Source organism: Coturnix japonica, chromosome 20 (assembly GCF_001577835.2).
Source record: "Coturnix japonica isolate 7356 chromosome 20, Coturnix japonica 2.1, whole genome shotgun sequence".
NCBI classification, from domain to species: Eukaryota; Metazoa; Chordata; class Aves; order Galliformes; family Phasianidae; genus Coturnix; species Coturnix japonica.
The window spans coordinates 10,493,383-10,520,695 of record NC_029535.1 but is presented as its reverse complement, the minus strand read 5'-3'; the positions used below and the strand labels follow the sequence as shown (position 1 = coordinate 10,520,695).

Genomic DNA, 27,313 nt, shown 5'->3' with positions numbered 1-27,313 from the left:
CTCGTATTTACAGCAGCCTTCTCCCTCCCTCTGCACCAGCCCTCAATTAAAGTTGCAGCATTAATTAGCAGCGCTATGGGAGCCACCCAGCTCCAAAGGCCCCTCCCCTGCTGCCAGTGCGCCTGCGCCGCCCTCGCTGCTCCTGGCGCCTGCGCAGAGCGGTGCGGCCTGCCCCGTGCTCAGCGCTCTGCCGGGCCGCGTTCCGGGCTGTGTCCGCCGTGCGGTGAGTGCTGGGCCGGGTTGGGGCCGGGCGGTGCCCGGAGCCCTCGAGCAGCCTCAGCTCTCGAGCAGCCTCAGCTCTCGTGCCCGCGGCCGGTTCCGCTGAGCTCCCAAACGGTCTCGCCCCGCGCCGGCCCCGTTACCGGCCGTGTGCGCTGCCGGCAGCGGAGCCGAGCGGATCCCGCGGCATGGCGCTGCTCCGCCTGCCCGCCGTGTTGGCCTCCTCGTCCAGCGGCCCGTACGCGCAGAGCGGCTGGGACCGAGCGGGGGGTGGGAGCCGTCAGCTCGGGGGGTCTGCTGGGAATACAGCGGGGTTTAACGGGGTCTCGGGATGTGGCACTTGGCACACACGCCGTTCTCACCGGGCCGCTTTCTTGTTCACAGAGCGAGGATGAGTCTGTTTGGATCCACCTCCGGGTTCGGTACCGGCGGTACCAGCATGTTCGGCAGCACGACTGCGGATAACCACAACCCAATGAAGGCGCGTGTGTGAGCCCCGTACCCTGTGTGCTGTGTTCATGTGTCACAGCGGTGCACCCCGACTCACCCCAGACAGGTAAAGGTTTCAGTGTCACAGTCCTCAAATGTGGCTAATTTTATGGTGTCTTTTGTTTTCTTACAGGATATTGAAGTAACATCTCCGCCCGATGACAGCATATCTTGTTTAGCGTTCAGTCCACCAACACTGCCGGGCAATTTCCTTATTGCAGGATCATGGGCAAATGATGTGAGTACCCACAGCTAGGCCTACGGATGGATAAAGTGAAAGCATCAGTGCCTTAAGTGCAAAATGTCCTTAAAGCTTATGTCATGGAGCTGAAAGTCTTCCTCTTCAAAGCTGTGTGTCTTAATGCCTTGGCATGACGTACTTTGACAGGGCAGCTTCAGCTGGGAGGTTGTGAGCTTGTGCTCATCATTCCTCTGCCTGTGGCTTTTAAGTTTCGGCTCAGAACACATAATCAGTATTTTTTCTGTTGGGTTTTTGTTATTTTGATTTTTTAGATTCATTGTCTTGTGTAATTAGACTAATTTACTTTGTCCAGTGGAAGAGCCACGAATGTAGATAAATCTTAGCAGGTTTGATGGGTTCATCTGAAAAAGATGAGGCTCTTATGGGCTTTCTGAAATTTCTATTGGGACTGAAGTATGTGTTCCCAACCAGCACAAAGAGAGAGAGCAGGACTGAAATGCAGGTGCAGGTTTTAACCATTCTGCTTGGTCTGGTGGCCTGCAATGACTTGCTCCTCGCTGACAGTTAAACATCTTCAAGATGAGAATTCTTTTAGCTTCATAGTCCTACATCTGTATGTTACATGTGTATATGTGTCTTCTGTTCCAGGTTCGCTGCTGGGAAGTTCAGGATAATGGACAGACGATTCCAAAGGCTCAGCAGATGCACACAGGGCCTGTACTAGATGGCTGCTGGAGTGATGTATGTTTCAGTTTAAAAATAAGCACTGACATTTAATCATAAGCCTAAATAAATTGGCAGGTATTTTCTGGAAACACGAGTGCCGTGTGTAGGTGTATCCCATGATTATTGTATAGATTTCTGTTACTGTAAATGTGTGCTGAGCGTACTCTAATAGAAGAGGATGAGATGGGCAGATAAGAAGGGTAAAAGCGTGTTTAAAAGTGGGAGTGTACTTAAAGCTAGGTATTAGCACAACTATATCTTTGGGCTTAAAAGAAAATTTGGAAAAGGCCTTGGATGGAGAACCTTAAATCTAAAGCTGCTGCTCTCTAAGCTGTTTCCATTGTGTGTTGTTTATATTTCACATTACAGAATGTGTTTTTGTGAAGATTTTGTCAACCCCGTGGCCTTCTGCCGAAGCCTGTTTGCAGCAAAGAGACACAGTCTCTGAAATGGGCTAGTGATGATTTGATTAGTGGAATGTGTAAAGGCTGTTATCGGTACTGCTGATGTAATGGTCCAGAGTACAACAGGAAAAAAAGGGGCCAAAATCAATTACCCTTCCCCCCTTCCTTTGAGGAGCTTTTAGCTAGATACTGAATATTTTTTTCTGTATATTGAAGCAAATAGTCACTGTGTGTTGGGGCTTTAACTTTGTTACCAATATATAGGTGTGAAGAAACAGCAGTGGGCAGACATGGAGGAATGTCTGTTTCCAAGCTGAAGGTGGCATTGTTAGATGTGCCACTGTTACACAAGTCGTAAAGACATTTGCATTTTGTTTCTTCTTTTCTCTTTTTGTTTCTCCTGTTTGTCTTGCAATGCCTGTATGTGTTACATTACTGTTATATTACTGGAAGAGAGTAAGGCATGACAATTTGCTGGCACAGTTATCACATCTCTTGGGCATTCTCCTGTTTTTCAGGATGGAAGTAAAGTATTTACTGCGTCCTGTGATAAAACTGCCAAAATGTGGGATCTCAACAGTAATCAGGCTATTCAGATTGCACAAGTAAGTCCCGAGCTGTTGTGTAGGTTTTTTCTTTTTTTATTAAAAGCTACCTTTGCTAGATAATATGCTGATATTTAGTGCTTCTAAAGTAGATAGTAATAGGGGAGAGATTTTCTGGAATGGTTTAAAAAGTGTAAATATATGTAAAAATATAGAGCATAAACAAGAAATGTGGGTTGTTGCCCCAGTGAATATTTTTCCTTTTTATTCTTCAGCACGATGCTCCTGTGAAGACCATCCATTGGATTAAAGCACCAAATTACAGCTGTGTGATGACAGGAAGCTGGGATAAAACTTTGAAGGTACAACTTTTACCCAAACAAGTGGGCGCAGAGTGTGCTAATGGTCTGTTTATGGCAGTATTTATCCGAGTGAAAATATTTTCTTAAGCACACTGATACAAGAACAGATCGATGTAGGAACCTCACTTCATAGAGAGTTGTAGTGTCTGACAAGAATGAAACAGCTTGGTACTACTTGCTCAACTCTGAGCCCCTGTTTTGTTTTCCTTCCTTCAGTTCTGGGATACCCGTTCACCAACACCTATGATGACACTGCAGCTCCCTGAAAGATGTTACTGTGCAGATGTGGTAAGCCACGATGTGTAGTAAACTACAGTCAGCTGGATGGCTGGGGGGGGAGTGAAGTGGCTGTGTCTGGGGCTTTTGTAGGTTCACACTGAGTTCTGTCTGTTAGTATTTGACCTCTGATATCAGTGATAACATTAATGTTACTCTGAAACTCTGGAAAGCAGATATTTGCATCATTCAAAGAAGGCTTAGTATGCTTGTAATATCCCAAAGGCAAGCCAGCAGTAGGACTGGCCTTCCTTTATTTGCAGATGAGGTTAAATACCACTGTTGGAATTTGCGTTGGAAGGCTCTTCTAATAATGAGGGGGTTTTGCTTTGGCTCTCAGTGGCGGAGGAGATTTGATTTGTTTTGTTGGAAGATCCACCTACAGGTGAACTCTTTTCTTCCCACCTCCCCAGAATGTCTGATGCTGTAAAGTTCTTCAGGGATTTCTGTGAAATAATGAGTTCTCTGTTGTGCTGTGAGCACAACTGCCTCTCTTCCAACCTGTTTCATAACTCATCTAGGTTCATCCTATGGCTGCCGTGGCCACTGCAGAAAGGGGTTTGATTGTTTATCAGTTAGAGAACCAACCATCTGAATTTAGAAGAATAGAATCACCTCTTAAACACCAGGTAAAGAGTTCTGTTTGATACGACTGTGTTTGTACAGATTGCTGAAATTATGTACTTGCTGTTCTCATTGTGAAGGTGGAGTCCTTTCCTTTGGTGTGGAACGTGTCCTACTTGAATGTTTATTTATGGTGGTATACTAATATCAATGGCCACCTCCTGCATCTTGGAGTCTGTTTGCTCCCTCTGATGGGGCTGCAGGGACTGAAAGGAGTTTCTTGGAACGCTCTTTGAGTTCAACAGAAGTGTCTGAAGCTACTGTATGTGGAGTATAAATAATGTCAGAAGCGTTCTTTATAGAAATAAGAAATGACAAAAGCCTTGCATTTTACATAAGAATCACAAAGTTATTGCTGCTGTACATAAATCTGTTTACCTGTATGCACAGCATTTAAATGGAGGTTTATTGTGTCCTACAGATCTGTTCTATGCGGGGCTTTTGTGAGAGGGTTTGGAAGATAGTTGCAGCACACTCAATAGCAGCCTCAGACTTTGTTTCTTTCTGGTTGTTTGAAACTTTGCAACTGGTTGTAGAATTTAAGTATGTTGATGGTATTTATTCCAAGAAGGTGGGACTGTTAATGTGTCATTAATATCAGGTGTTGCAGCACTGTAGAGATGGATATTAGTGAAGTCTCTTCAATCTAGATTGTCTAGACTTCATGTTTTAGAGTAGTTAACCAGTAGAATAGTTAAGTCTGAGGAAATTTCTGTTGCTGATCTTGGTAAGGGTTTACAGATGTAAATAATATCTCAATAGAATTTGACCTGTCTCTTGATCTTTTCTGCGTGCTTTACTCTGCATTGTTGTACGGAGCATTTTGCATCCCTGTGCAAAACAGCATTCAGAAAACCTGGCCCTCAAGTATCTATCTAAAATACTCTGTATCTTTCTCAAATTCAGCATCGCTGCGTTGCTATTTTTAAAGACAAAGTGAACAAACCTACTGGATTTGCCCTTGGAAGTATTGAAGGAAGGGTAGCAATTCATTATATCAACCCTCCAAATCCGTGAGTGTTGCTTGTTAAATCATTCTTAATATATTGCTCACTTTACAATGCAGAATGTAAAAAGAGATGTTTTTTTTTCAGTGCAAAAGATAATTTCACTTTCAAATGTCACCGCTCCAATGGAACAAACACATCAGCACCTCAGGATATCTATGCTGTAAGTACTGAGCTTATATCTCCAGGTCATTTGTGTAGGAAAACATAACTTCTTAATGTAAAACCTGCCATGAATTATGTGTTCTCCTTCAGCTTCAGGTAAAAGTTGTGTTAGACTCAGTGCTTAAAGCCCAGAGATTGTTGTGCATTGAGGAAAGGCAATTTTTTGCACTATCTTTAAAGTTGAAGTCAGATTAAATGTTCGTTTTATCCTTTTGGTGGAGATGGAACTTGTTAATCTTGCTGTTATTACTGATTTTGAGCCAATGCTCACTATATTGTGTAATGGCATTACCCACTTAATATCTCAGTGCTACAATAAAGATGCTTTCCTTGTTGTTCCAGTGTCTGGTTTCACAAATGTATCTGGTAAAACACTTGAAAAAAAATAAGAGGCATCTCTAGTTGCAAAAACCCTTTTCTCATATATTTACTCTTGGGATTCAGCATGTGTTTTGTTCCAGTCATCTGTGTATTTCTGTGCTGTCTTACATACATAATATTTTGTGTGACTCTGCAGGTAAATGGAATAGCATTCCATCCTGTCCATGGTACTCTTGCAACAGTGGGATCTGACGGTAGATTCAGCTTTTGGGATAAAGATGCACGAACAAAGCTAAAAACATCAGAACAACTTGACCAGCCAATATCTGCTTGTTGTTTTAACCACAATGGGAATATATTTGCTTATGCTTCCAGTTATGATTGGTCAAAGGTAAGAAGTTTAAACCCATATTCTCACTTGTACTTAAAGACTAAGATGATTATCCTATCGCACAAGGCTTTTACTGATCATTGTAGGTAGTGATAGAGACTTTCTAGTTTCATAAGCCTGCAAGAAAACTTGCAGTGGTCATAGTAGGCAGAAAAATGATGAATCCTAACACTGGAGCAGTGTGTTCTTTGGTATGGATTTAGGGTAAGAGTGGTTAAATGCTGTTATTTTGCAAATGTGGGTAAACAAAATGTAAGCAGTGTGGTTCAGAGATCATGCTGGTTGCTCACATGTTCTGCTGCTTGTGGTGCACGTTGCACACTCAGAAGTTCTCGCTAATCTTTGAAATCTGCTCCTCATGAAGATGAGTATTTTTTTCTTTCCATTAAGCTGTCACTGTGTTTATAAACACTCATAACAATGTTTCATTGTTAATACATTAAACTAATGGGATATTCATATTTTTATATTTTAAGATAACGTTGATATTGTCTCCATTGAATAGAGTAAATAGAACTGATTTTTCTTTTTTAGGGTCATGAATTTTATAATCCTCAAAAGAAAAACTACATTTTTCTGCGAAATGCAGCAGAAGAATTAAAGCCTCGGAATAAGAAGTAGTGAGTATGAGTCTGAGTTGTGTTACTCTCCTGTGTTTCCACCATCCATGCCTATACTCTGCCACTTGTGCCCTACTGCACCACAGTTCTGTGAAATCTGGATTGCTTTTAACAGGAGGTATCAGAATGATTTGTGTTGTGAATTGCTGGAGGACGTTTTTCAAGCTACATATTATGATGTGTTTGTATGTACTGGGGGAGAGGCTGTTGTTCATGTGACTCAAGCACTGTCTGTTCCAAAGCAATAATGAAATGGCAGCAAAATTTAAATCTTCATTGGTTATTCCTGCTTAGAAGCTCAGGCATATTTTTTTTTTTTAATTGGTACTAATTAAAGTATGTTAATTGTAATTGTAACTCCTGGAGGAGTTGTATTACATACTGTATTTTTTTGTAAGCACTTGCATTCCTTCATGTAGTTCTTCTCAAGGGAGGCTTGTTGTTAATTAAGGTGTAGGGATTGTTTCATTGGTTGATTTAAATGGCAGTTCTGCCTGCTGTCTGCTGGGAGGAAACTCCTTGCAAATAGTTTTCCTTTTTTTACTGACTTTGGTAGGTATGTATAGCAGTGACAAATTCAAGACAGAAGATGGATGGACACAAGTGCAAACTCTGTTTTCCTTTACTTTTACACTCCAGCAATGCACAAGACTTTTGAGCCAGCGATTCTCATTCTAGTCCAAAGGAGAAAATGCCAGTTGTGCCAAGCGGTGTATGTATAGTACAGTCATGTGAGCAATCCATTCCAAGTTTTGTTCTGTTTGTGACCGAACTAATGAGTGCAAAATACCCGTGGCCTACACTGCTTTAAAGCTGATGTTTTTTGAGAGTTAGTTTCTACATCTCCGTTAACACTTCTAGTCCCTTAACAGGGGTTTCTGGACTGAAAAAAGTGCTCATTTTTCTGTTAACTAGAGAATAGTGCTGGCGAGTTTCATCCCGATCAGAAACGCTGTGAAGCAGTCAGAGCAATGTGCGCCTCTTTCTGATCTGAATCTACCACCATGTACTTCTAACTATCCAGTTGTACACATGCCAAAGTTTCTTTCTAGAAGTGAATGCTTACTGTTCCCGTTCAACTCTTATTTGATAACAATAAAAATGGCGAGGGGATGCATGTATAAAAATACTTGTCATATTGTACAAACTCTGTAAAACTGTGTGTTGTGACATTTATGGTTATGGATTCATGCTATGTTTCCAATAAAATTTTTACGAAATGCTTTTTTATATCTTGTAGTTCTGTTATAAACACGTGGCCGAGTTGGTGCTGCTTCTGTGAGCAGCTTCATGTCCTCTCACTGCAACTTGCTTCTTCCCCAGCTGCATTATCTGCACATGGAATACATTTTGCAGCTGCTGTTTCATTATGAATCATGCCTGTGGTTTTGCCTCAGAGAATTAAGGGGAGTAACATTAAAGGCCTTTTGTGTTATGAGAGTGAATCGAGTTGCTATTGCAGCAGCCAGACACCTGACAATTGGTCTTTAGAATAAATGAGTCAGACTGCCTTCACAATCTCTAGCTTACTGGTCCTCTGACTTAAGACTCTGCCGTGTTCACCAGTCCTTGCTTGCTTTCTTGGTGTGTGTTTCCTACTTGGTGCATCTTGGAGGAAGCTCCATCCCAATGTTTAGAGGTGCTCTTTTCTGGGCTTTGTTTCTCAAGGTAAGTCTTTTCCTGCTACTCCTATGTTGATGTGATTTCAGTTTTCACATTCATGGGCTACTGGTTTTCTTTAAGATAGAAAGAAGTTCCCAACAGTTGCTTGAGTAGATCTCTATGTGTGTGTTTTGTTGTCGCTTGCTTTTCATCTGTTGCTTGTGCTGTAATCTTTGGTTGTTCCCACGTTCTTGCAGTCTTCCCAATCAGCTGAATGCCAGCAGGCAGCAGAGTCAAGGTTGTGTGTCTGATTGCTGATGGCAAGAAAATGAAAATAAATCCCGTGAGCAGAGCTCCCACTGGTGTAAATAGGGAAGGATGGAATGTATCATCTGCCTCTTGTTTAAAGATTGTGATTCTTTGTTTAAATACACAACAGCATGAACGAAGTTGAGAGAAAAACAGATTCATCCTTGTTTGGCATGTGCATTTCCACAGGTTCCAATGGAGTTGCACCTGTTTGAGAGGCTACTGAATCTGGCCAAATCATTTCCAATTTGTATTAGGAAGGTAAGTACTTATTCTTGTGTTAGAGTCAGCTCCTTTATCTCAGTGAGGATTCAGAATTATTTAGCCATTGTGTTAATCGTTCAGACTAATTTTAGAAGAGCATATTTTCCATTACGTTGCTGTGTGTGTTAGATATAGTCAACTGAGATGACAGATTCAAACTTCAAACTGATTTGTTCTCCATTGCCCAAAAGAACGTGTTGGCAGTTTATTCCTCCCCAGAATTCTTGTGGGGTTCTTTAGTGAAGTGCACACAGCTGTATCAGATCTGTCTCCTCTCAGCAGCGCTGCAGCAGAACACAATGAATAAAATAAATTCAGAAAGCAAATCCCTCATCAAACTTTCTATACTGACAGTTGCAGTAATGCATAAAATGCATGAAGTCATCTCAACTTGTTGCTGCGTATCTCCCTTTAAACCAGAAGGTGGCAGCGTTGGCAGGATGGTACGTGCTGCGTGCAGATGGGCTGTGCTGCCTTTGCAGTGCAACACTGCACTGCTGCAGCTGTGCTGGAATACAGCGTGCAGCGCACCTTCATTGCTTCTCATCTTTGTATTGGCTCATGCAGCTTTGAATTCTTATGTTTGTTTTAAAAGGAAAAAAGGCACAAAAAGTTAAAATGTATTTCTAATATCCAGCTATCTTCCCCAAATACTGACAGTGTGCAAGGACATACACAAGGCTGCAATGCTTTCATTTTAATTCAATTTTTAGAGGAGTCTACCTGTTATTGATCTGTAAAGGTAAACCAAGACCAAGAAAGCAGCCAGTCTGCTTCAGTGCAAAGCAAGCAGGTAAGTTCAGAGCTGTGTTACCCGCAAACAAACGCACTGCTTGGCTAAAATTTGAAATGCAGCGCCTTTGGATTTTCATTTTCAAAGCTAACAAGTGTGCAAGACAAAAGAGAGAAATGCTCTGAATTATGACATTTGAGTGCGATTTAAGATTGCTGCCTCATGTAGGTATCTTATCCCTGGGCATCATTAGAAACAAAGAGCAAAGAGGTCTGCATTGGCACAGTGTCATCACCTGCATCCCCAGCCTGCAGCAGGAGAGGAGCTGATGAGGGCAGGCACTTGGTGGCACCCCAGTACATCTGCGCTGCCCCACCTGGGTGCCACCTGATGCTGGGCTGGACTCAGGCTCACAGGTATCTGTTTCAGTTCCATCAGATGTTCCCTAACACACTGCAAACCTTTGGTTACTTGTGCTGTTTCCCTGCTCCTGAAATAGGGATAGTGCTCCTTTAGGTGAAGGAAATTCAAGACTTGCTCATAAGGCAGCAGGAGGTGGAGGCAGTGACATGGTGAGGGCTGTGTGCCTCTGGAACAGTTTCACATTAGTAGAGCAATCCCAAATGTTTGTGTTGCAGTGGTTCTGCGAGTACTTTCTGTTACAGTACATAAAAGATACAATACCTGCCAGCATGAGCTTTGTAAAGAGAAACCGTTTGCTTCTGTTGACTAATTATCCAGTGAATATATTCAGTTTGAAGAGGCACTTCAATAATTTAGCAGGCATGTGCCAGGTAATATAGGAGCTTTTGTCTTCCTGGTGGCACAGATCACATGTAACTCAATCTCTGGCTTTATGTATTCAAGGAAGTGTTTGGTGTAGCTCCTGTATCAAGTACCACTGAAAAGCAGGCCCAAATAAAAGATTAAGGTGATGCTCTTCGCTCTGAAATGGGACAGAACCCTTTGCTGTCCAGTGTATCTTTTGCAGGCAAGAACTGCTTTATAAATGTGAAATATGCCTATGCTAAGGTCCAATAATGAGCCTGTTACAATGTTAATTCATGGTCTAAATCAGCAGGGCTGCAGACAGTAATTAGTTGCTTATGCTTTGATGTTTAATTTATGGACCAGTTTCTATATGTGAAGAACAAGTTTACATTTGCTGAAAGTTGTCAGATGGCACCAGACAGTGCGTAGCATTTCAGATAAGCATTGGCTGGGTTCAAATGTCTTTCCACAAGGACACAGGAAAGGTGGGAAGCATCTGTTAAAAGAGAACAGCTTAGTTTAAGCAATTGCCTGTTAAGATACTGATGACGTTTCCCCATCCACAGTGATGGTGACTTGCTGTCCAGCTGGGTGCAGCAATGCAGTAAGCTTTGGCCTCCTGTGCCCTACAGCCCCTGCTGCTGTTCTGTGACAACGTGGTGGCTGAGGTTTTGGTTTTTGCACAAGGCCTTACAAGGTCATGTAGAAACTGGAATCGTTCTGCCCAAAGTTCAGGCCAGGTAACTGTGTTGGTTTTCTTTAAATACCTTTCTGGACTCCATGGATACAGTTTTTGTATCCAATATTGATATGTTGTTTTGATGTCTAGACAGTTCAATTGTGTTCATATCCTGGGCAGAGCCACTGCTCCGCAACGAATCTTTGCTGCCTGGTGTTTGTACAGGGTAGACATGGCAACTGGAAGGCTTTGAGAGTTCCTAACCACATCTCTAAAGAAGGTTAATTAGCCCTCATGCTGATCATCTGTTTGGTTTTGGTGTACAGCATTCTGCACTTGGCAGGTTCACTGCAGGCGTTAAATATCCTCCAAAAGTATCAGAGTTTGTTTGGAAGAGGAGTATCAGTGCTGTGCTGCATCTGAGCCTGATTTGAGGAAACCTGTAGAGGAAGTGATGGTGAGGGTACCAGTGAGCTGCGGGGAATCTCACTGCCACAGCTCATCTCTTCTCATGGCTGGGAGCAAAGCTCGTGCAGTAGCAGCACCCAGCAGCTGGGAGTGATTTTACCATCCAATGGACTTTGATTCCTGACTCTGCCTGTCAGCTCTGTGAAGTACGGGACTGGAAGAAGGGGGAAAAGAAGTAGCATGATCTGCATGCGTGCCATCAATGAAAGACAAAGCACAGCACTCCAAACTACAGAATGTCCGTATTCATGTGGTGTCCTGTTGTGCTCTTTCATTGCAGGTTACCTGCAGCATTAAATCACACCACTCTGGGTCCACCAGAGCTAATGGCCAGCCTGTGTGCCACAAGTGGAGCCAGCAAAGGATACAGAGCTTGCTCAGCATCCCCAGTTCTGAAATATTTCAGAACAGAAAACAATCCTATTGGAAGACTCCTACCAATGCAAAAGCCTATTCAAAGAGCATTGCTGATTAGGAGCATCCTCTATTCAAATATTTTATTAAAAGTAGCCTGAAAAGAAATAACCTGTATTTTTTAATTCTGGTTGCAGCAGCTCTGAATGCAGCAGTGGTCATGGTGTGTTCGGGGCATCAAAGCAGAAAATCAGACAAAGGGCCCAGATGCAGAATTTCCTGCTATAACCTAAACCAAATGCCACTGAACGCAGCTTCCCCCAAGGTCTCCCTGCAGCATCGCTGCTCACAGCCGAGCTGGTGGCCAGCATCCAGGCTGAGCATTAGTAAAACTAACAGACCAAACTGTTCCCACACTAAGTCCCTTGCTCTTGAGCTAACTGATTTAGCTGCTGAGCATCTGAAAGGCATGTTTCATCCACTGTTGCAATAGGCAGCGAGCGGGTATCCATGACAAAATCCAAGGGCAGTGCCCTGCAGCCACGAAAGCTTGGCTGAGCAGCAGCAGAAACTGAAAAAGGTCAGAGTTCCACAGTAGCACTGCTCCATTCTAAAAAAAACCCGTCGGTTTCTTATGAAACGAGGGACATTCTTTAATAGCTCTCAGATCAGATGTGTGCCATCATCCCAACACACTGCTCCCAAACAAAGGCGAAATGAACACGAGGATGGCACCACTGAGCTGCGCTGGCAGCTGCTCTGTCCATCCCTGCAAGAGAGGGACAAGAGCAGGGCAGGCTTTACAGCAAGCAAGGAACAAGGCTAGCTTTCCCCTGCAATGAGTTTGCTATGTGCTTCTCTTTGATCCTCTAGTGCTGTCAGGCACACAGCTCCCTCTGCCACCATTTGTTTCCCTTCCTTTAGACAGGGCCGTTTCTATGGCTCTGTACCTGTTTGATCTTACAGCTCCTTTGCTAAAGCTGCCAACAGTCTCCATGCGTGCGGTTTGGTGACCTGCGGCTGCTCCGTGTCGGGTGTGGGATACGCTGCTGCTGGAGCCCACTGGGAGGAGCCTTTGTGTATCAGTTCTGCGTCAGCCTCAAGGAGAAGATTAATGTGAGCAGAAGTATATGAGTGTAAATAAGAAATCAGTGAGCTCTCTTAACTGTGTTGAGTTACTGTGAAATTAGCTCTCGTGAAGCTACTCTTCGTTTCTTTCTCTTTTCCTACCCGCTGTGTTTGGGTAACATCTCAGGCTGTTTGTAATAGCTGCACCATGAGACAGGACATTTCATTTCCCGTCCTTGCAGTCTGTGGCAAAGCAGATGCACGCTGCCCCCAGCCCCCAATGCCAGAGGTACAATGGGATCCAGAGCGCGGATTTAATCCTCATTTCTCTCCTCTCTTCTGACTGTCGAGAGCTCCCATTGCTGTGTCTGTGAAAGAAGAGGAACTGGGACTCTTCCTGAGAGAGGTGGGGTGCAGTGAGGCGGAAAAGAGAACAGTGTGTGTGATGGTTTTTGTTCTGACGGGTGTGAGCATCGGGGGCTGAGATGCGTGTGGTGGCTTTTGAGGACTCAGAAGCTTTGCCTTCCTTGGGGCAGGAGTCCGTGTGCATGGCTGGAATCTGTGCCACCATTTGGAGCAGAGTGAAGCTCTGTTAAGGGCTGGTGACCGAATGCCAACTGGGTTGTTACTCACTGGGGTGGCCCAGAGAGCAGCTGAGATGCAGTTTGTGGGGGCAGCGATGCAGTGTCACAGAGGTGCAGCTCCCACTGCGTTCTGACCCCTGAGATGTGCCCTGGGCTGCGGGCTGTGCTGCTGGGGGGCTGATGGAACCCTCCTTGTTCAGAGGGTGCTGCTGTGGGATGTGGGCTGTGCTGGCCCAGCTCCATCTGCCTTTGCTGTAAATCAGTGGAAAGGTGTCCCAGCATTAAGGTCTGGGGCTTTAGGAATGAAAAGCTCAGCGGCTTTCCTTTCTTCTTTAGAGCCACGGAAGCAGCGCGAGAACAAATATTAATGAATAACGACAGAGCGCAGACCTCAATGCATTCCTTTCTCTTGAAATAACTGCCTTTTCTCCGTGGGCTCTGCAGAAGAAACGTCTATAGAGGCCGAGTCTGTTCAGAAGCCAAAGGATGGACTCAGACCCTGAAGGGTTTCTCCCTAAAATGTTACCCCTGCGTTTATCAACAATAGCTCCCTGCTCTACCCCACACTAAGGCCATCATCATAATGATCATCGCGGCTGACGGAGTCCCGGGGGTGCGGTGCTGTGCGGGGAACCTCGCAGTCCAACACGAGGAGGCAGCGGCGCGTCCGAGGCGGGTTGTGTGGCGGCAACCAGCTCCAGCCCTCCCACCTTCTTTCTTTCTCTCCCTCCCTCCATCCGTGGCCGCTGTCGGTGCCCGTCGGGCGCAGTGCCGGACTACGCGCCCCGAGCGGCTCTGCGCGGTGCGGCGCGGGGCGGGGCCGGGCGCGGCCCTACAAAGGCGGCGGAGCGGAGCGGGGCCGATACTCACCGGCACCGGAGGGAGGGGAGGGCGGGCGGCGACCGCGCTGATGGGACAAAGCGCGGCCATGAGCCCGCTGTAGGCCGCTGGGAGCCGCCGCCGCCGCCTCCAAGGAGGGACGGAGGGAGGGAGGGGGTTCTGGCCGCGGGTGGATGCCGGTTGCGGCCGGCAGCGCCCGGCACCATGCACACCGTGCAGAAGGACACCACCTTCACCAAGATCTTCGTCGGGGGGTTGCCCTACCACACCACCGACTCCTCCCTCAGGAAGTACTTCGAAGTCTTCGGGGACATCGAGGAGGCGGTGGTGATCACCGACCGGCAGACGGGCAAATCCCGGGGATACGGCTTTGTAAGTGCTGCTCCAACTCTGCGCTCCGGGCCGGGATGCGAGAGGGCGAGGAGTGCGGAGCGGAGCGATGCCGGGATCGCTCTGCAGCCCCCGCCCGCTGTTCCCCTTCCTTGCTCCGCGTCCCCCAAAGTTGGGGTGCAGGGACCGGCCCCTCTAAGCGCCTGCGGAGCACCGGGAAAGTGGTGTAGAGCTGCAGGCTGAGTGCGGCTCGTTTGGGGGCCGAGCGCATGGGGAGCTCCGAGCAGCGGAGCTGGAGCCGGAGCCGGAGCTGGAGCCGAGCGCCCGACCGAAGCGAGGCGGAAAACAAAGCGGTCCGGGCGGCTGTTGGCGGAGCGCTCGCTAAGCGCTGTCGCTCCAAACAACGCGGTTTGTCCTTCCAGGTGACCATGGCAGACAGAGCCGCGGCTGAGAGAGCGTGTAAGGACCCCAACCCCATCATCGATGGTAGGAAGGCCAACGTCAACCTGGCGTACCTGGGTGCCAAGCCGAGGATCATGCAGCCAGGTGAGGAGCCCGAGAGGTCCGCCCCTCTCTCTGTTAGGACGGCTGTGGCTCGGGAAGCAGCGCTGCGGCTGATTTGGCCGCCTGCCTGCCCGGCCCTGGGTGCTGCTGACGGAGGACGCGCTGTAGTCGCGTTCCCTCTGTGCCGTATCCACTTACCGTACCTGTTACACCAGCACAGCGCACCCAAGTTCATGTAACTGAGTTACAGCCCTTCCCTTCCACGGCCGATCTGTTTTCCTGCTCTCCCCTCCGTTACGTCACCGTTAGCACTGAGATCCATTTCATCGTTTTGCCCTCGGGTTTAATTGTACCCGGTGCCTGGCAGTAGATGGGGTGCTGTGCCTGTTGTCTGCACTGATAACTGTGCTATAACCGCGCTCATACACTGTCCTTTAACCTCAACTCCCATCTGCTGTGTGCTGTGTATCCAAATGAACTTGCTTCTGAATGGGGCTCTAAGTTTGCTCACACATCAGCACACAAAATGGATGTGTATGTGGCGTGGTCCAATGTTCTGTGTGTGTGTGTGGTGATCCAGAGGGCACAGTGAGGACCATTCGGTCACATTGTTCTCCTGAATGTATTTTTCAGGTTTCACCATAGGTGTGCAGCAGCTCCACCCCGCCTTCATTCAGAGACCCTTTGGGTAAGTGGATGTGTTTCTTAGCAGTCAGTTGGAAATGAGATCCACAAAGCAGCTTCCTTGTCATTTAAAATGCATCAGCTCGGGAGCGGGGAGTCGCAGCAGCTGTTGTCGGTGCTGGGGGAGCTTTATTTCTGGTGGAGGCTTCAGAAGTGTTGTGCATTTGTCAGCTTGCAGATCATTCCCAAAGATCCTCCTTTATCCTCAGTGAGTCTCAGTCATTGCAAACCCGGCGCTGCTCTGCCAGCTTCAAGAATTCACGACAATTCAGATACGTGGAAAATAGTTTCTCTGTTGTAGTACTTGAGGTGTCAAAGCAATTAAGCAAATTCTGTTCTCATGCTTCTCGAATAAGAGCTGCTTCCTCTGCGCCGTTTCCCACGTAATAGTGCTTGGGGTACAGTTTTATCCTAGAAAACAAATTGCATTGGAAACAAAGTCTGTTACTTAATGAAAGTAACACTAGGTCAAAAATTGATTTTGGACAGATGTTATACAAGGCTTGAATAGTCTGCAAAAGTGGGCTTTTGTCTGCTGTTTTCAATAGCTTATACCATCCCTGCTCGGTTAGAAAAGTCCTCTTTTTATACATCTAATAGGATCTGGCAGCTGCTCGGGAAAAGACAAGTGTGCTTCACGAGAACAATAGTGACTGTCATACTGCCTTCATTTAACTGTTTAATGATTGATGCCGTTCCTTTTCTGCGCCATTTCAGAAAGTGAATATTGATAAGGTTTTTTATTATTATTTTCTAAGAGCATTAAGAAAGTAGTGCATTTTTTAAGGCTTTTGAGCACCTCTCTGTTGTGCTTTTTATGTGGCTAATAGAAATAGATGGGATTTTGGCCTTTGTCAACAGAAATATTTCATCCCTTCCCCGTTCTCTGTTCGTAGCGTTTCTTTTGCCTTTTTTGAGGGGTGAGGGGGAAGAAAAAAGACAAGCTAACAACGAAACAGAAACTTGTGCTGCTCTGCTCTCATGCCTGCAGTTGCCAACTGCCTGGGTAATCTCATTGCACTGAGTTTATGGGGACACGAGGCCGTGTTGCCACAATATGTGCGCTGTGTATGGCTCAAACATGCCAGTTTTCATCAGTGGTCACGGCGCTGTCGGAAGGACTTGAAGAACATTCTGTCGTGAAACGAAGAGGAGGTTTTTATGTGGGAGAGCCACAGTAGCACTGATAGAGAAGCTGCTGTTCTTCAGGAGCGATGGGAGCTGCAGCAGCTTTTGGAGCGTTGGAGGTGGGCAGCATCTCTGAGATGTGAGCAGCAGAGGCTTTCCAAAGTGCTGTTCCTGTGTGTGCCTCCCAGCAGCCACAGCTGTGGATAATGTGGCTTTTCTTTTTGAGCAGCTCACTTTTTAGCTTCAAACCCAGAAGAATGTGGGATCAAGTGAGTAGGTGTTCCCTGTGATCCAGGCGGCTACTGTTCCAGTTCTTGGTTTCATCATTAAGCCAGCAGAGCCGCACTTAGCGCATGCAGCAGAGAGCACTATAAATTATTTATCAGTTGCCAAGAGACAGGAACCAGGAGAGCGGAGGGGTGGGAGGGGAGGGGATTATATATCGTTATTTGCAAGCATCGGTAAACATGAATTTCATTGCATTCAGTCACCTCTGGAGCAGAATGGTTAGAAATGTGGGTTTGGCAGAACGTGGAGCCGTTTACCTGAGCACCACGGCTGGGGCTGTTCTGTGGTTTCTGAGCACAGCATCAGGTGCTCAGTCAAGCAGTGGGGCTTGGCTGTCAGTTTCCCCTTTGTGTTGTCAGTAGATCAGCAGAAACAAGAGCCTGCTGGGCTCTGCTCTCATATTCCTTTGAACTCACAATGTCCTTTGTCCTCTGTGGGATCTGAGGATGGATGAGGAGTTTATTGGGGTCCAGCAGTCTTTGGAAGTGTGGCCAACTCTCTGTTGCCCATTTGCTGTCCATGTTGTGGAGCTAATCCTGGTCTTCCCCAAGCAGACCCTGCTGTTATCTCTGCTTTGCTGCACACGAGGTGTTGTGGGGTTCTCCCCCCATCCCTTCTGTCTCTGCAAAGTCTTTGCATCCAGGGATTGCCATACAGGTTCCAAGAGAGGATTGTTTATGGGATGAGGGGTGTTACGTGTGCAAACTGGATGTGGCAAGAAAGAAATGAATGAACGACCCATGATCTATAAGGCAGTTAGATAAGAGAAAACAAGCCACAGAATGCAGGTTTTTTGGTAAAACTTGAATGGAAATTATGATGAAAGTTACCCAAACATTACTAAAGATTATTTATAAACCGAAGGCTTCCCCACAGCCCCAGGGACCCAAATGCAGCTGTAAATATTGCCTGGGGTATGCGGAACAGAAAGAGAAACCATGAGGAGCCTCTCTCCTTCCTCCTGCTGTCCTGGCAGGGGAGGAGGCACACGCGCAGCAGACAGCGCGGAGTCGGTAGTAAATCCTGTTTTGAAAGTAGTCTCTGGGCTGTGGTAACTGGAGATCTTAACAGTAATGTGAGGTGAGGGATGTAGCTGTGTCAGGGTGACTTGGAGAGCTGGTCTCTGGGGTTAGGGAAGCAGCCCTGGGCCTGGGGGCTCAGTCTGTGGCTTGTAGGTTGCACTTGGCTTGGAGGCAGGTGGGAATGCCACAGCATTTTCCTGTGGTTACCAGCCAACATGGAGCTGTGTTTCTGTGACCAGAGGATGGGAAAACTCTTCAGATGGACTGATGTCTTACTGCAGAAATGGCCCTTTAAAGAAATTTTGAGGAATATCTGAAGCATCTTTGGAAGCTGCTAAGGGTACATGCATAGGACTCTTGACCAGGAGTGCTGGTGATGTGGCAGAGCTGCCCTTTGTCCCCACTGTGGTCCTCTTATCTGGGAGATTCAGGTTGAGGTTTTCAAGATGTATGTAGCTGTGGGACTGAGGGACCTGGTTATGTGGGGTGGGTCAATAGTTGGACTCAGTAGTCTTAGAGGTCTTTTCTAGCCATAATGATTCTGTGACCCCAGTTCCCCAGGTTGCCTTGAGCCCTGCAGGGAGGGGGATTCCCTGGTTCTCCTCTTCCCAGCCTTGCTCTCAGCTCTGTATGCAGGCGGTGCATGGCAGCTGCATTCCTGTGGCTGTGCCTCAGCAAATGAGTTATCTGTGTGGGAGATCTACCAGTGGCTGAGTAAGTGACTGAGCTCTTGGAAACTTTCAGCTGTCTCTTGCAGCAGTATCCAGCTCTTTCCATATCTGCACATGAGATGTTGCTCCAGAGACTTCACCTCCCATCCTTCTGCAGTTGCTTATTTTGCTGACCCGTGGTCCCAGGCAACACTGGGAATGGTTAAATCTCTGTGATTTTGACATTTCATGCATTGGTCCTGCTGCAGTGGGATGTGGAGGAGGTCCCTCTCTGTGTCAGCCCACCCTCCCTTGCAGCTGCTTATCCTTAAAACTTCTCCACTGTGTTAAAATCGAATAGAAACTAACTTTCATCTTTCAGTGGTTGTGCTGGCAGAGGCGCAGGCTGCCCTTGCTCTGTTCATGCTGACAGCTGGCACCCCCAGCTCAGCCTTCCATTGCACCACGTCCTGCTGCAGGACCCCCGGCTGCTCTGCTGCTCCTGTGGGGCAGACTCACCCAGCACCTGTTGTGTGTCGCGTGCCAATAACATGAAAACTTTGGGGGGGGGTTGATTTCCTAAGAAACACTCAAGTTTGCTTTCCGAATGGCTTCAGCTGCCAGTTCTCAGGCACGCTTACTGCTATTCAGACCAAAAGCTTCCCAGGCAGGAAGAATTCTTCTTTTCTTTTGCTGTTTTTAAGAATAGACTTGTAGTTATAAATGGATCTGAAACTAAGACATCTACTTCAGGATGGTAAATGCTGGTACTGGGGCCAAGGCCTTGGTGCTGTTGTTTTGGATGCAGTTTTCTCGTGTTCTGCATCTTGATAGAAGACGAAAAGAGAGCACAGCCTGATATACTGACTGTACACGTGGCTGTACTGCTGGGGTGCTGAGCTCAGGGCAGTGCTGGACCTTTCCTAGGGACTGAGCTGTTGATTCAGGCTTCACCTTGCCATTCTGATGTGTGTGAAGGGGGAGCAAGGCTGAGCTGGCCCTGGTTTAGTCTCATTAACACGTGGCTCAAGCTGTGCCCTCTCCTCTGCGTGGCTCTGTTGGTGGATTTGCTGTTCTCCCTCCCAAAGCAGCAGCAGCAGCAACCCAAGTCCTTTCCCCCAGCTACAAGGAGCTGAGGAGCAGCAGATGTAAGCCTGTCCTCTTCTGATCCATTGCCACTTTAATCCCAGTGCAGCAGATTTGTGCACGTGCCTGAGTTTTCAGAGCAGCCCAGCCTGTTCCTGATCTCATCTCTCTTGAGCTCAGCTGCTGGCTGCTGGTCCCTAACTGTGCTATTAAACACATGCCCAGTAACTCGAATGACAAACGCAGCTCTGACCAGCCTGCTTCTGAGCTGGGGACACCGTGAGGGAACAGTTGTGCTGATAATTTGGTAGCAAGGACACTGGGTCACTTCTAAACATGACTTATATAAAGAACTCGTTCCCCACAGATGGAGCAGGCTGCATACCAGAGCTAAATATACTTTATGATCACAAAAGATGAAAAGTCCTGGACCTCAGAGTTAAAACTCACTCTCCTAGTTCTTAATTTCTTGATCCTGTAAACAGGATCACACTGACCCTGATTCCCTGCGTGTGTCAGCTCTGCTGTGCCCTTGTTGGGGGTTTGGATAGTCACTGAGGGCACAGCTGGCAAGAGAGGGACCCCAAAACACTTGAAACTCTGCATTATCTATTTCTGATAAAAGAAAACCTATTATTTCATTGCTGCTTCAAAATATTTTTCAGATCCAAGAAAGAACTTTGATAAATGTATGAAATTTTAATTAAATAGCAATGGAAAGAATAATATAAAAAGGAGTCTGCTAAAAATGGACTTAGTAAATGTAGGCAGCTTAATATGTACATTATAATCAAGCTTGTCAGGTACTGGAGAAGACTTTAAAGATGTTTCTGCAGCTTTTGCTCCTTCCCAAATTGCAGAAGAATGTGGCAAAGCTCAGGTAAAAATGGAATTCCCTCAAAGCCATTAGTTTTCCTCCTGTCTGGACACAATGAATATATGTATGACACAATGAATCCTACTGGCTTTCTCTCCTTGATGCTGCAGGTGGCTGAGGTGAAGAGTTTGCTGCTGTGTCTGTCACTTTGTGTCTGTTTTGGCTGTGCTGATAACTCTGGATTGCTGACCAGCTGCGGATAAACTTCCACATGGCTTTTTCCTTGGTGCTGGATGGCTCTTGTTTCAGGCTGATCTTATCTCCACCTCCGCTACCTGAGTTGGTTTCCAGCCTGCTTCTCCTGAACTATTTTTGGTTTGGCCGTGTCCCTTTGTTTGGGATTAGCACCGATCTTCCTTTTCCTTGTGGCTGTGTGGGAGGCGAGACACAGAGGATAAAGCAGAGAATGGTTGAGTCTGGTTGACTGGTGGTGGAGCTCAGGATGTTACTCCCAGGCTCTAGGTCAAGAATAAGGATTAGATCATGGTGAGGAGATGCATTCTGCTCTTTGGTAGGCATCCTCTTTGTTTTTTGCTCTGCACTGGGTGCTTCCTGATGGAGGTGTAGGAGGCATTTAGTTTTCCTTGTTGCTGTGAGATCCACCTTCATTAGTTTGCATCACAAAGCCAGGATAAGCTCGTGCTGTGAAATTAAGGCATCGCGGGGCTGTGTGAGGTTCTCGGCTACTGCGGTGCTCCCTGATCCCTGCGGTTTTCTTTTCTCCTTATAAAACAGAGTTAGTTTGAAATCATAAATACTCCACGTTGGCATTTGTATTTCATAAGCAATGGTCCTGGGGGGGCTCAGCAATCAGAAGGGGTTATCACTGAATCCTACAGCGTACTCACATCTTCCCCTGTACTGATTCCTGCCTGGGACAGTCTGTGACATCAGGCTGCTCCTCAGCCATTGCCATCAGCACACTGAGGTCCTGTGGCAGCCGAGCAGGAAACCCAGTTGTGAACCTGTTTCCAAAGGACTAGAGGAGGAAGAGCAGAAGGCAGACAGGCAAATTAGTTGTAAGATGAGCAGAATTTTTCTTTGTTTTTCTTTATTTCCTTTTTTGGTGCTGATTTGTGTTTGTGTCGCAGTACAGCAGGCAGGGGTGCACACACAGCCACAGTGCTGCAGGGTTCACCCTCCTCTGTTTGGAATCTGGCTGATGAGGCAGAAGCCATTGACATTTCAATGCATACTTTAATAGGGACATTTCAGGAATCAGAAGTTTGTCATGTCAGTATTTGAAGCCCTGCCCGCGTCAGTAAATGCTGATGGACTGCACAGCGGTTGGTGCAGAATCAGTGTCCCAGTCTGCATCAAACCATTCTGCATCATGTTTGGATTTGTGAGCAGGACTTGAATTTGTTGCATGGGTTAAAGCACCCGGGCAGCACCTCAAGGTGATGTGTACCATCTTGGGGTTGTCCTTCAGGAATGTTGTTCCTGGGGCATCAGCCATGGCAGGATGTATCTGTACATCACTAACACCACGGTGCTGTTGCAGCACTTCAGCCAGGGGTTTTCTCAGAGCAACTTTGGTCTGATGCACTTAGACTCATGAGTCCACTTCAAAATCTCTCTTCAGACCTGTCACCCAGGCTATTGTTGGACGTGTTATATCTGCACAGGCAGTTTTTATGTGGCTGTGGTCCTACCTACCAGCTGGAGCCCAGCATCCTGTGATATCACTGCTGATGCTGCATACCCAGAGGTCTCAAACACAGCCATCTGTCCTGGCATCACGTGTTGGGGTCGTGTGGGTGTCTGTGTAGCAGCTGACGGGTCAACTCTGGTGGAAATGGAGGCCAAATTCCTGGGGTCGAATGCTGCACTTTGTGCCTGCAGTGGTGGACAGAAAGGGCTCTGTTTCTTTTATCCTTCAAGGAACAAATGGCTGGCCACGGCAGTGGTGTTTGTATGCTGATCTGTGAGGCTGCCAAGAGCCCTGTGCCCCTTCTTGTTTCCCAAGTGTTTGTGTGATGCCGTGTCCCTCCTGGCAGAGGGCTGCACTTGTCTCCCACCTTGGCAAAGGCAGCTCTTGTGTGGCTGGCAGAGCTTGAGGGAGCCGGGAGCTCCAGCTCTCCTAGACCTTGTGATTCTTGCTGGGCCTTCACCCACCATGACCACCAGTGCCATCAGCATCTGCTGCATCTGCGGGTGGGGGCAGTGGGGGTGGTGGCAATTGCTGCTCTCCTGGGTGATGTTTCCTACTTGTGCTGTGCATTCTGGATGAAGTTCCCTTCTGACTTGCAGGGCCTGTTGTGGAGATGAGGAAAGCTGCAGGGAGGAAGGGAAGTGATATGAACACATCTCGTTGTGGAGATGTTCAAGTTACAGTTTGCTGATTTTTAGAAGAATGCAGCACTCCAAAGGAGGGGTATAGGGTGTGTTTTTTTATGAAAGATTTTCAAATATAGCAAAGGAGGGAAAGGTGTTTCAAGACCTTCTACAGCTGCTAAATGCAGCCAGCAGTTAACTTCACGGCGCTGTACTGGTTTTGTCGTCTTTGTAGCTGCAAGTAATCCAAATGACCTTATCTTGGGTTGGGTTATCTTGACTGAGGAAGGAAGGACTCACCATCTGTCTGCTAATTCAGAAGCCCAAACTCCATAATATCTGTAGTGAATTTCCTATAGCTAAATGCTAGAAACACAGACCAGAAGAGCCTTCCCTTTGCACCGAACATGATGCTGGAGTTGCAGTGTGTTTTTTCAGTGTGTTAAACTGACGTATGATGTGTGCCTGTGCATGCATTGGGCTGGGATTTATTTCTGGAAGCAGAGTACAAGAATACTTATTGTCTTGTTAGCTAATGGTGCTTTTTATTCAAAGAGGCATTGAAGAGATGGGAATTGTCCTTGCTGAGGAAGTAGTAGTGTAGGATGTTGCAGGCTCGCTGTCTCTTTGGAGCGTGCTCCAAGAGGAGCCGTGCGCTTAGAGGCAGCCCCCAGAGCATGCATCACAAGGGGGGTTGTTCTGATGGATTTCCCAGATGCTGTCAGCCCAGCCGGGTCATTCCACAGGCAAAGGCTCGATGGCTGAGCCCAAGGAAGAGGCGCCTGCTGCTGCAACCCGATGCGGGTGTGGGATGTTGAGCCTGAGGTCTGAGCTCTGGCAGGAGCTTCAGATTCAACCATGCTGGTCTTAATTTGGATCACAACTGCAACAAAAATGATTCAGTGAATGTCTGTCACCTCATTTCATTCTTGTTAGTCACTGGCTGATATTGGGTACTGTGTATTTCTGGACTGAAGGGCTGTGAGCTCCCTCTCTGTACAGCTCTGAAAGTGGACATTGCATTTAATCAGCCAGACGGGGAGGTGCTGCTCCCCACCATGCGTCCTGCCCCCAGCCTGGTGCTGCTCCTCTGGGCCTTTCACCTGAGGATGCTGATTTCAGAGGCAGAGCTGCTGAGAAGGGGAAGGATAACAATCATTCTCTCCTAATGCAAATTGCGTAAAGAAAAAAGTGTGTGCAAGTGGCAAAACAAGAGAAAGATCAGATAATGTGTGTGCTTATTTGGGGGAAGCCTTTCTTCTGCCTGTAGAGCAGGTGAAAGCATCCAGTGCTGGCTGGAGAGCAAATGGGAGCAGCCCCATAGCTGCTGGCAGGGGCAGCCCCAGGGCTCTGCAGGCACCAGCTGAGGCCCCAGGCAGCACCCAGATGGGGTGAGGGAGGTGAGAGACCCTGCAGAAGCTTCCAGGCCATGGCTGGGGCAGCACATGGAGTTCTGCTGCCCTATTTCTGACAGGGATCAAATGGACGAGTGGGTCCCTGAGCAGCTGAGCTCCGCTTTGCAAAGCGCTTCAGGCATGCGGCAGCCTGCAGTGTGTGAAAAGCCTGTGGGAGGCTTTTAAAAGTGGTCCTGTTTGAAAATGCGCTGTCACACATCCACACAAAAGTCCCCCAAATGCTTGAATCTGTTTAAGCACTGTGCAGAGTTATACCTTGGTTTTTGTTTGCCAAAGCAAGTGGAGTTTGGGGCTGGGGATAAGGAGCTGTCTGGGGGATGTCTGTGGGTCACTGCTGTCACTCAGTGCATCATGGCAGCCCGATGGAGAGCCCTTCCATATGGCAGGCACCTCCTGGGGCATGGGGCTCTGCTTTTTGGTTGTAACGTGCTGTCGGCTACTATTTTGGCAGCCCCAGATCTTTCCATGGGCCTTTCCTTGGCTGTTTTTATTTATTTATTCACTTATTTATTAACTCCTTATTAGCAGTTCCTAACAAATGAGTAGGCAGTCCTGCATTAAGCATCCTCAGGATGGTTCAGTCTGTGTATGGCTCAGTTCCTGCTGGCAGAAGCTCGAGGTGCAGACCTGGAGCACTGCAGGGGGTTCTGACCCAGCAGCCACCAAAGAGCATTACTGGGGGAAAAAAAAACAACAGAAAGAATATCTCCTGTTTTACAACAAACACCTTGTAGCATTGCCCTAAACATCCCATGTTGTGGAAACACCGGCCTAAATGTGTGCTAACTGATAACAGCAGGGAAGGCCCATGGCTGTTCCCAGCACAGCCATGATGGGGCATGGGGAGGGAGCATGGAGCTGCAGGACATGGTGGCAGGTGGGAGCATGTGGGCCGGACCCCTCACTGACCTTCTCTCTTTGCTCCCGCAGACTCACGCCTCACTATGTTTACCCCCAAGCTATCATTCAGCCCAGCGTGGTGATCCCCACCCCCGTGCAGTCCATTGCGTCTCCCTACATCGACTACACCGCCGCCAGCCAAGCCTACTCCCAGTACACCACAGCTGCCTATGACCAGTACCCCTACGCTGCCTCTCCCGCTGCAGGCTTTGTGGGATATGGCTACACGGGCACAGTGCAGCCCCCCATCACCGCCAGCACCCCGGCAGCGCCCGCCACCGCCTTTGTGCAGTACCAGCCCCAGCAGCTGCAGCCCGACCGCATGCAGTGAGACTGCACTGCTGGGACAGTCTTTTGAGATGAAAGGATACAACGAGGACAACAAAAGCAACAGCAAAAGAAAAACAAGAAAACAACAAAAAAAGAACCACCAAGATGCAAAAAAAACCCACAACCCCAAAGCAAAAAAACAAGGAAGAAAAACCAAGTCACCCTGCTCCCGTGTCCCGTTTCTTTAGGTGCATAGCAATACCTAAGCTATTTATAGTGTTACGGGCGAACTCAAACCCTCGCAGTCTGGCTGTGCTGATGAAGAAGGACTTGGGGTCAATTTGTCAATCCAGACAGATCCGTGTTTTGAAGATGTTCTTAAAGTGACTGAAATGATTCACAGGAGAACTCGGGCTCCTTGTACACGGCGCAGTCTGCTTCCATCACCTGTGGGCTTCTTTCTGCCTCCCCCCCCCCCTCCATCCCTCCTCATTGAACCTGCAGTCTTCTTATTTACCGTTGGTGTGCAGAGGTACTCGGAGAACGTGGAGAAAAGCAATCTTATTTTTTTGGTTGTACAAAAACTTTGTAATACTCAGAGATGCCTTACGGGGAAAAAAAAAAGAAAAAAAGAAAAAAAAAAGAAAAAAAAAGAAAAACTATTTTTTAATATTTATTGCGATTTTATTCGCATGAGCTGTGAATTGCAGACAGAAGAATAGTAGTAAGTATCTGCCTTGTTTAATTCTCGTTTTACTAAATTATTGTACGTAGTTCAAAGTTCCTCAGTAATTGCTGAATCACTTCAACTTGCAGGAGGGGGAATAGCAGCTCCAAGGAGAGCTGGATATTCCTTTAGTCAACGCACTGTACTATTTTCTTATTGTAATTGTTACTCTGTTAAGATTATCTCAAATTTAGGTATATTTTTAAAATGCAAAAAAAAAAAAAAAACAACAAAAAAAACCAACCCAACCCTACACCAAACCACCGCGAATACGGAACCTTTTGTCTACTTGAGTAGATCTTTTGTTACGATGCTGCAAACTATGGAGACATTTACAGTATTTATGTCAGAGACTGGGGGCTGTTGGCCAGCAAAGCTTAGGAGAACAGCAAGAGTGGAGCAAAAGGAAGAAGGGTGTTACGTCGCTGAACAAATGAGTAAACGCGACCTTTTTATGCTTATAATGCAACAGCCAAATAAAGAGAGAGAACGGGCAATGTAAGTTAAGTGCATTTCTACAAAGAACAGCAATAAACTATTTTAACTTTTAAAATGATTGGATGCTGTTACGGAGTCGTTTGCTTGGCTGGAGTGCGTCAGGGCATATCAAACCGAGCTGTTGCAGCTGGCCTCTGTCTGTGATGTGCCAGGGTGAGACCTCAACCCAGCGCTGTGTTGTGTGGTCTCTGCCTGGGTACAGCATGCACTGCTTGTTGCTCTGTGTCTCCCCTGTCACCCGTGGCTCTCAGCAGTTGGGGCTTTCTGAGCTTTGGGAGCATCGTGCTGGGGCTGTGTGGTCTCTGATGCTCACACCCAGCACTGGGTATTGAGCACAGCTAGCCTGCCTGGAGCAGGGCAGATGGGTGCTGAGCCTGTGCAGCAGTGCTTACACCTCAGTGCAAAGCCAGGCAGCTGCAATCCCACCTCAGCCCACAGCTCTCAGGTCTCCTGTGCATTGCTCATATGGCCACGTGTGACTTGACCTCACTGACCTGCTTTAGAAATTTGTTTTTCAAAATTTGAAAATTAGAAATTTCCAATATTCGTTTTTAAAAGTAAATAAAATGATTCTGTTTGAACACGCCAGCAATGCATTTCATCTCTGCAAAGCGATGGCAGGGCTGGTGCCAAA

General features: G+C 47.1%; 2 protein-coding genes across 6 annotated transcripts; both read left to right on the top strand.

Annotated features, from left to right (window-relative positions):
- Positions 1-97: 97 nt before the first annotated feature.
- On the top strand, positions 98-11,699 carry RAE1 (ribonucleic acid export 1). Of its 4 annotated transcripts, XR_001559148.2 has the most exons (14): positions 331-457; positions 604-700; positions 842-946; positions 1,559-1,651; positions 2,559-2,645; positions 2,861-2,947; positions 3,164-3,235; positions 3,745-3,852; positions 4,754-4,860; positions 4,942-5,017; positions 5,537-5,731; positions 6,266-6,351; positions 8,452-8,523; positions 11,458-11,699. XR_001559148.2 is itself a non-coding variant. In XM_015881801.2 (13 exons), coding segments are annotated over exons 1-13 (1,164 nt in total). In that variant the 5' UTR covers positions 332-407; the 3' UTR covers positions 6,909-7,581. The 4 variants fall into 4 exon arrangements, 3 of the variants coding, with proteins under 3 accessions (XP_015737288.1, XP_015737287.1, XP_015737286.1); XM_015881801.2 differs by lacking the exons at positions 8,452-8,523; positions 11,458-11,699 and adding an exon at positions 6,908-7,581 and having other exon boundaries at positions 332-457; XM_015881802.2 differs by lacking the exons at positions 331-457; positions 8,452-8,523; positions 11,458-11,699 and adding an exon at positions 98-223 and having other exon boundaries at positions 6,266-7,581.
- Positions 11,700-14,044: 2,345 nt separating this feature from the next.
- RBM38 (RNA binding motif protein 38) lies at positions 14,045-26,737 on the top strand. Of its 2 annotated transcripts, none has more exons than XM_032448553.1 (4): positions 14,045-14,395; positions 14,776-15,092; positions 15,491-15,545; positions 25,215-26,737. In XM_032448553.1, the coding sequence occupies exons 1-4, from the start codon at positions 14,228-14,230 to the stop codon at positions 25,356-25,358; spliced, it is 684 nt and encodes a 227-aa protein (XP_032304444.1). In that variant the 5' UTR covers positions 14,045-14,227; the 3' UTR covers positions 25,359-26,737. The 2 variants fall into 2 exon arrangements, with proteins under 2 accessions (XP_032304444.1, XP_032304445.1); XM_032448554.1 differs by having other exon boundaries at positions 14,054-14,395; positions 14,776-14,899.
- The last annotated feature ends 576 nt before the right edge of the window (positions 26,738-27,313 follow it).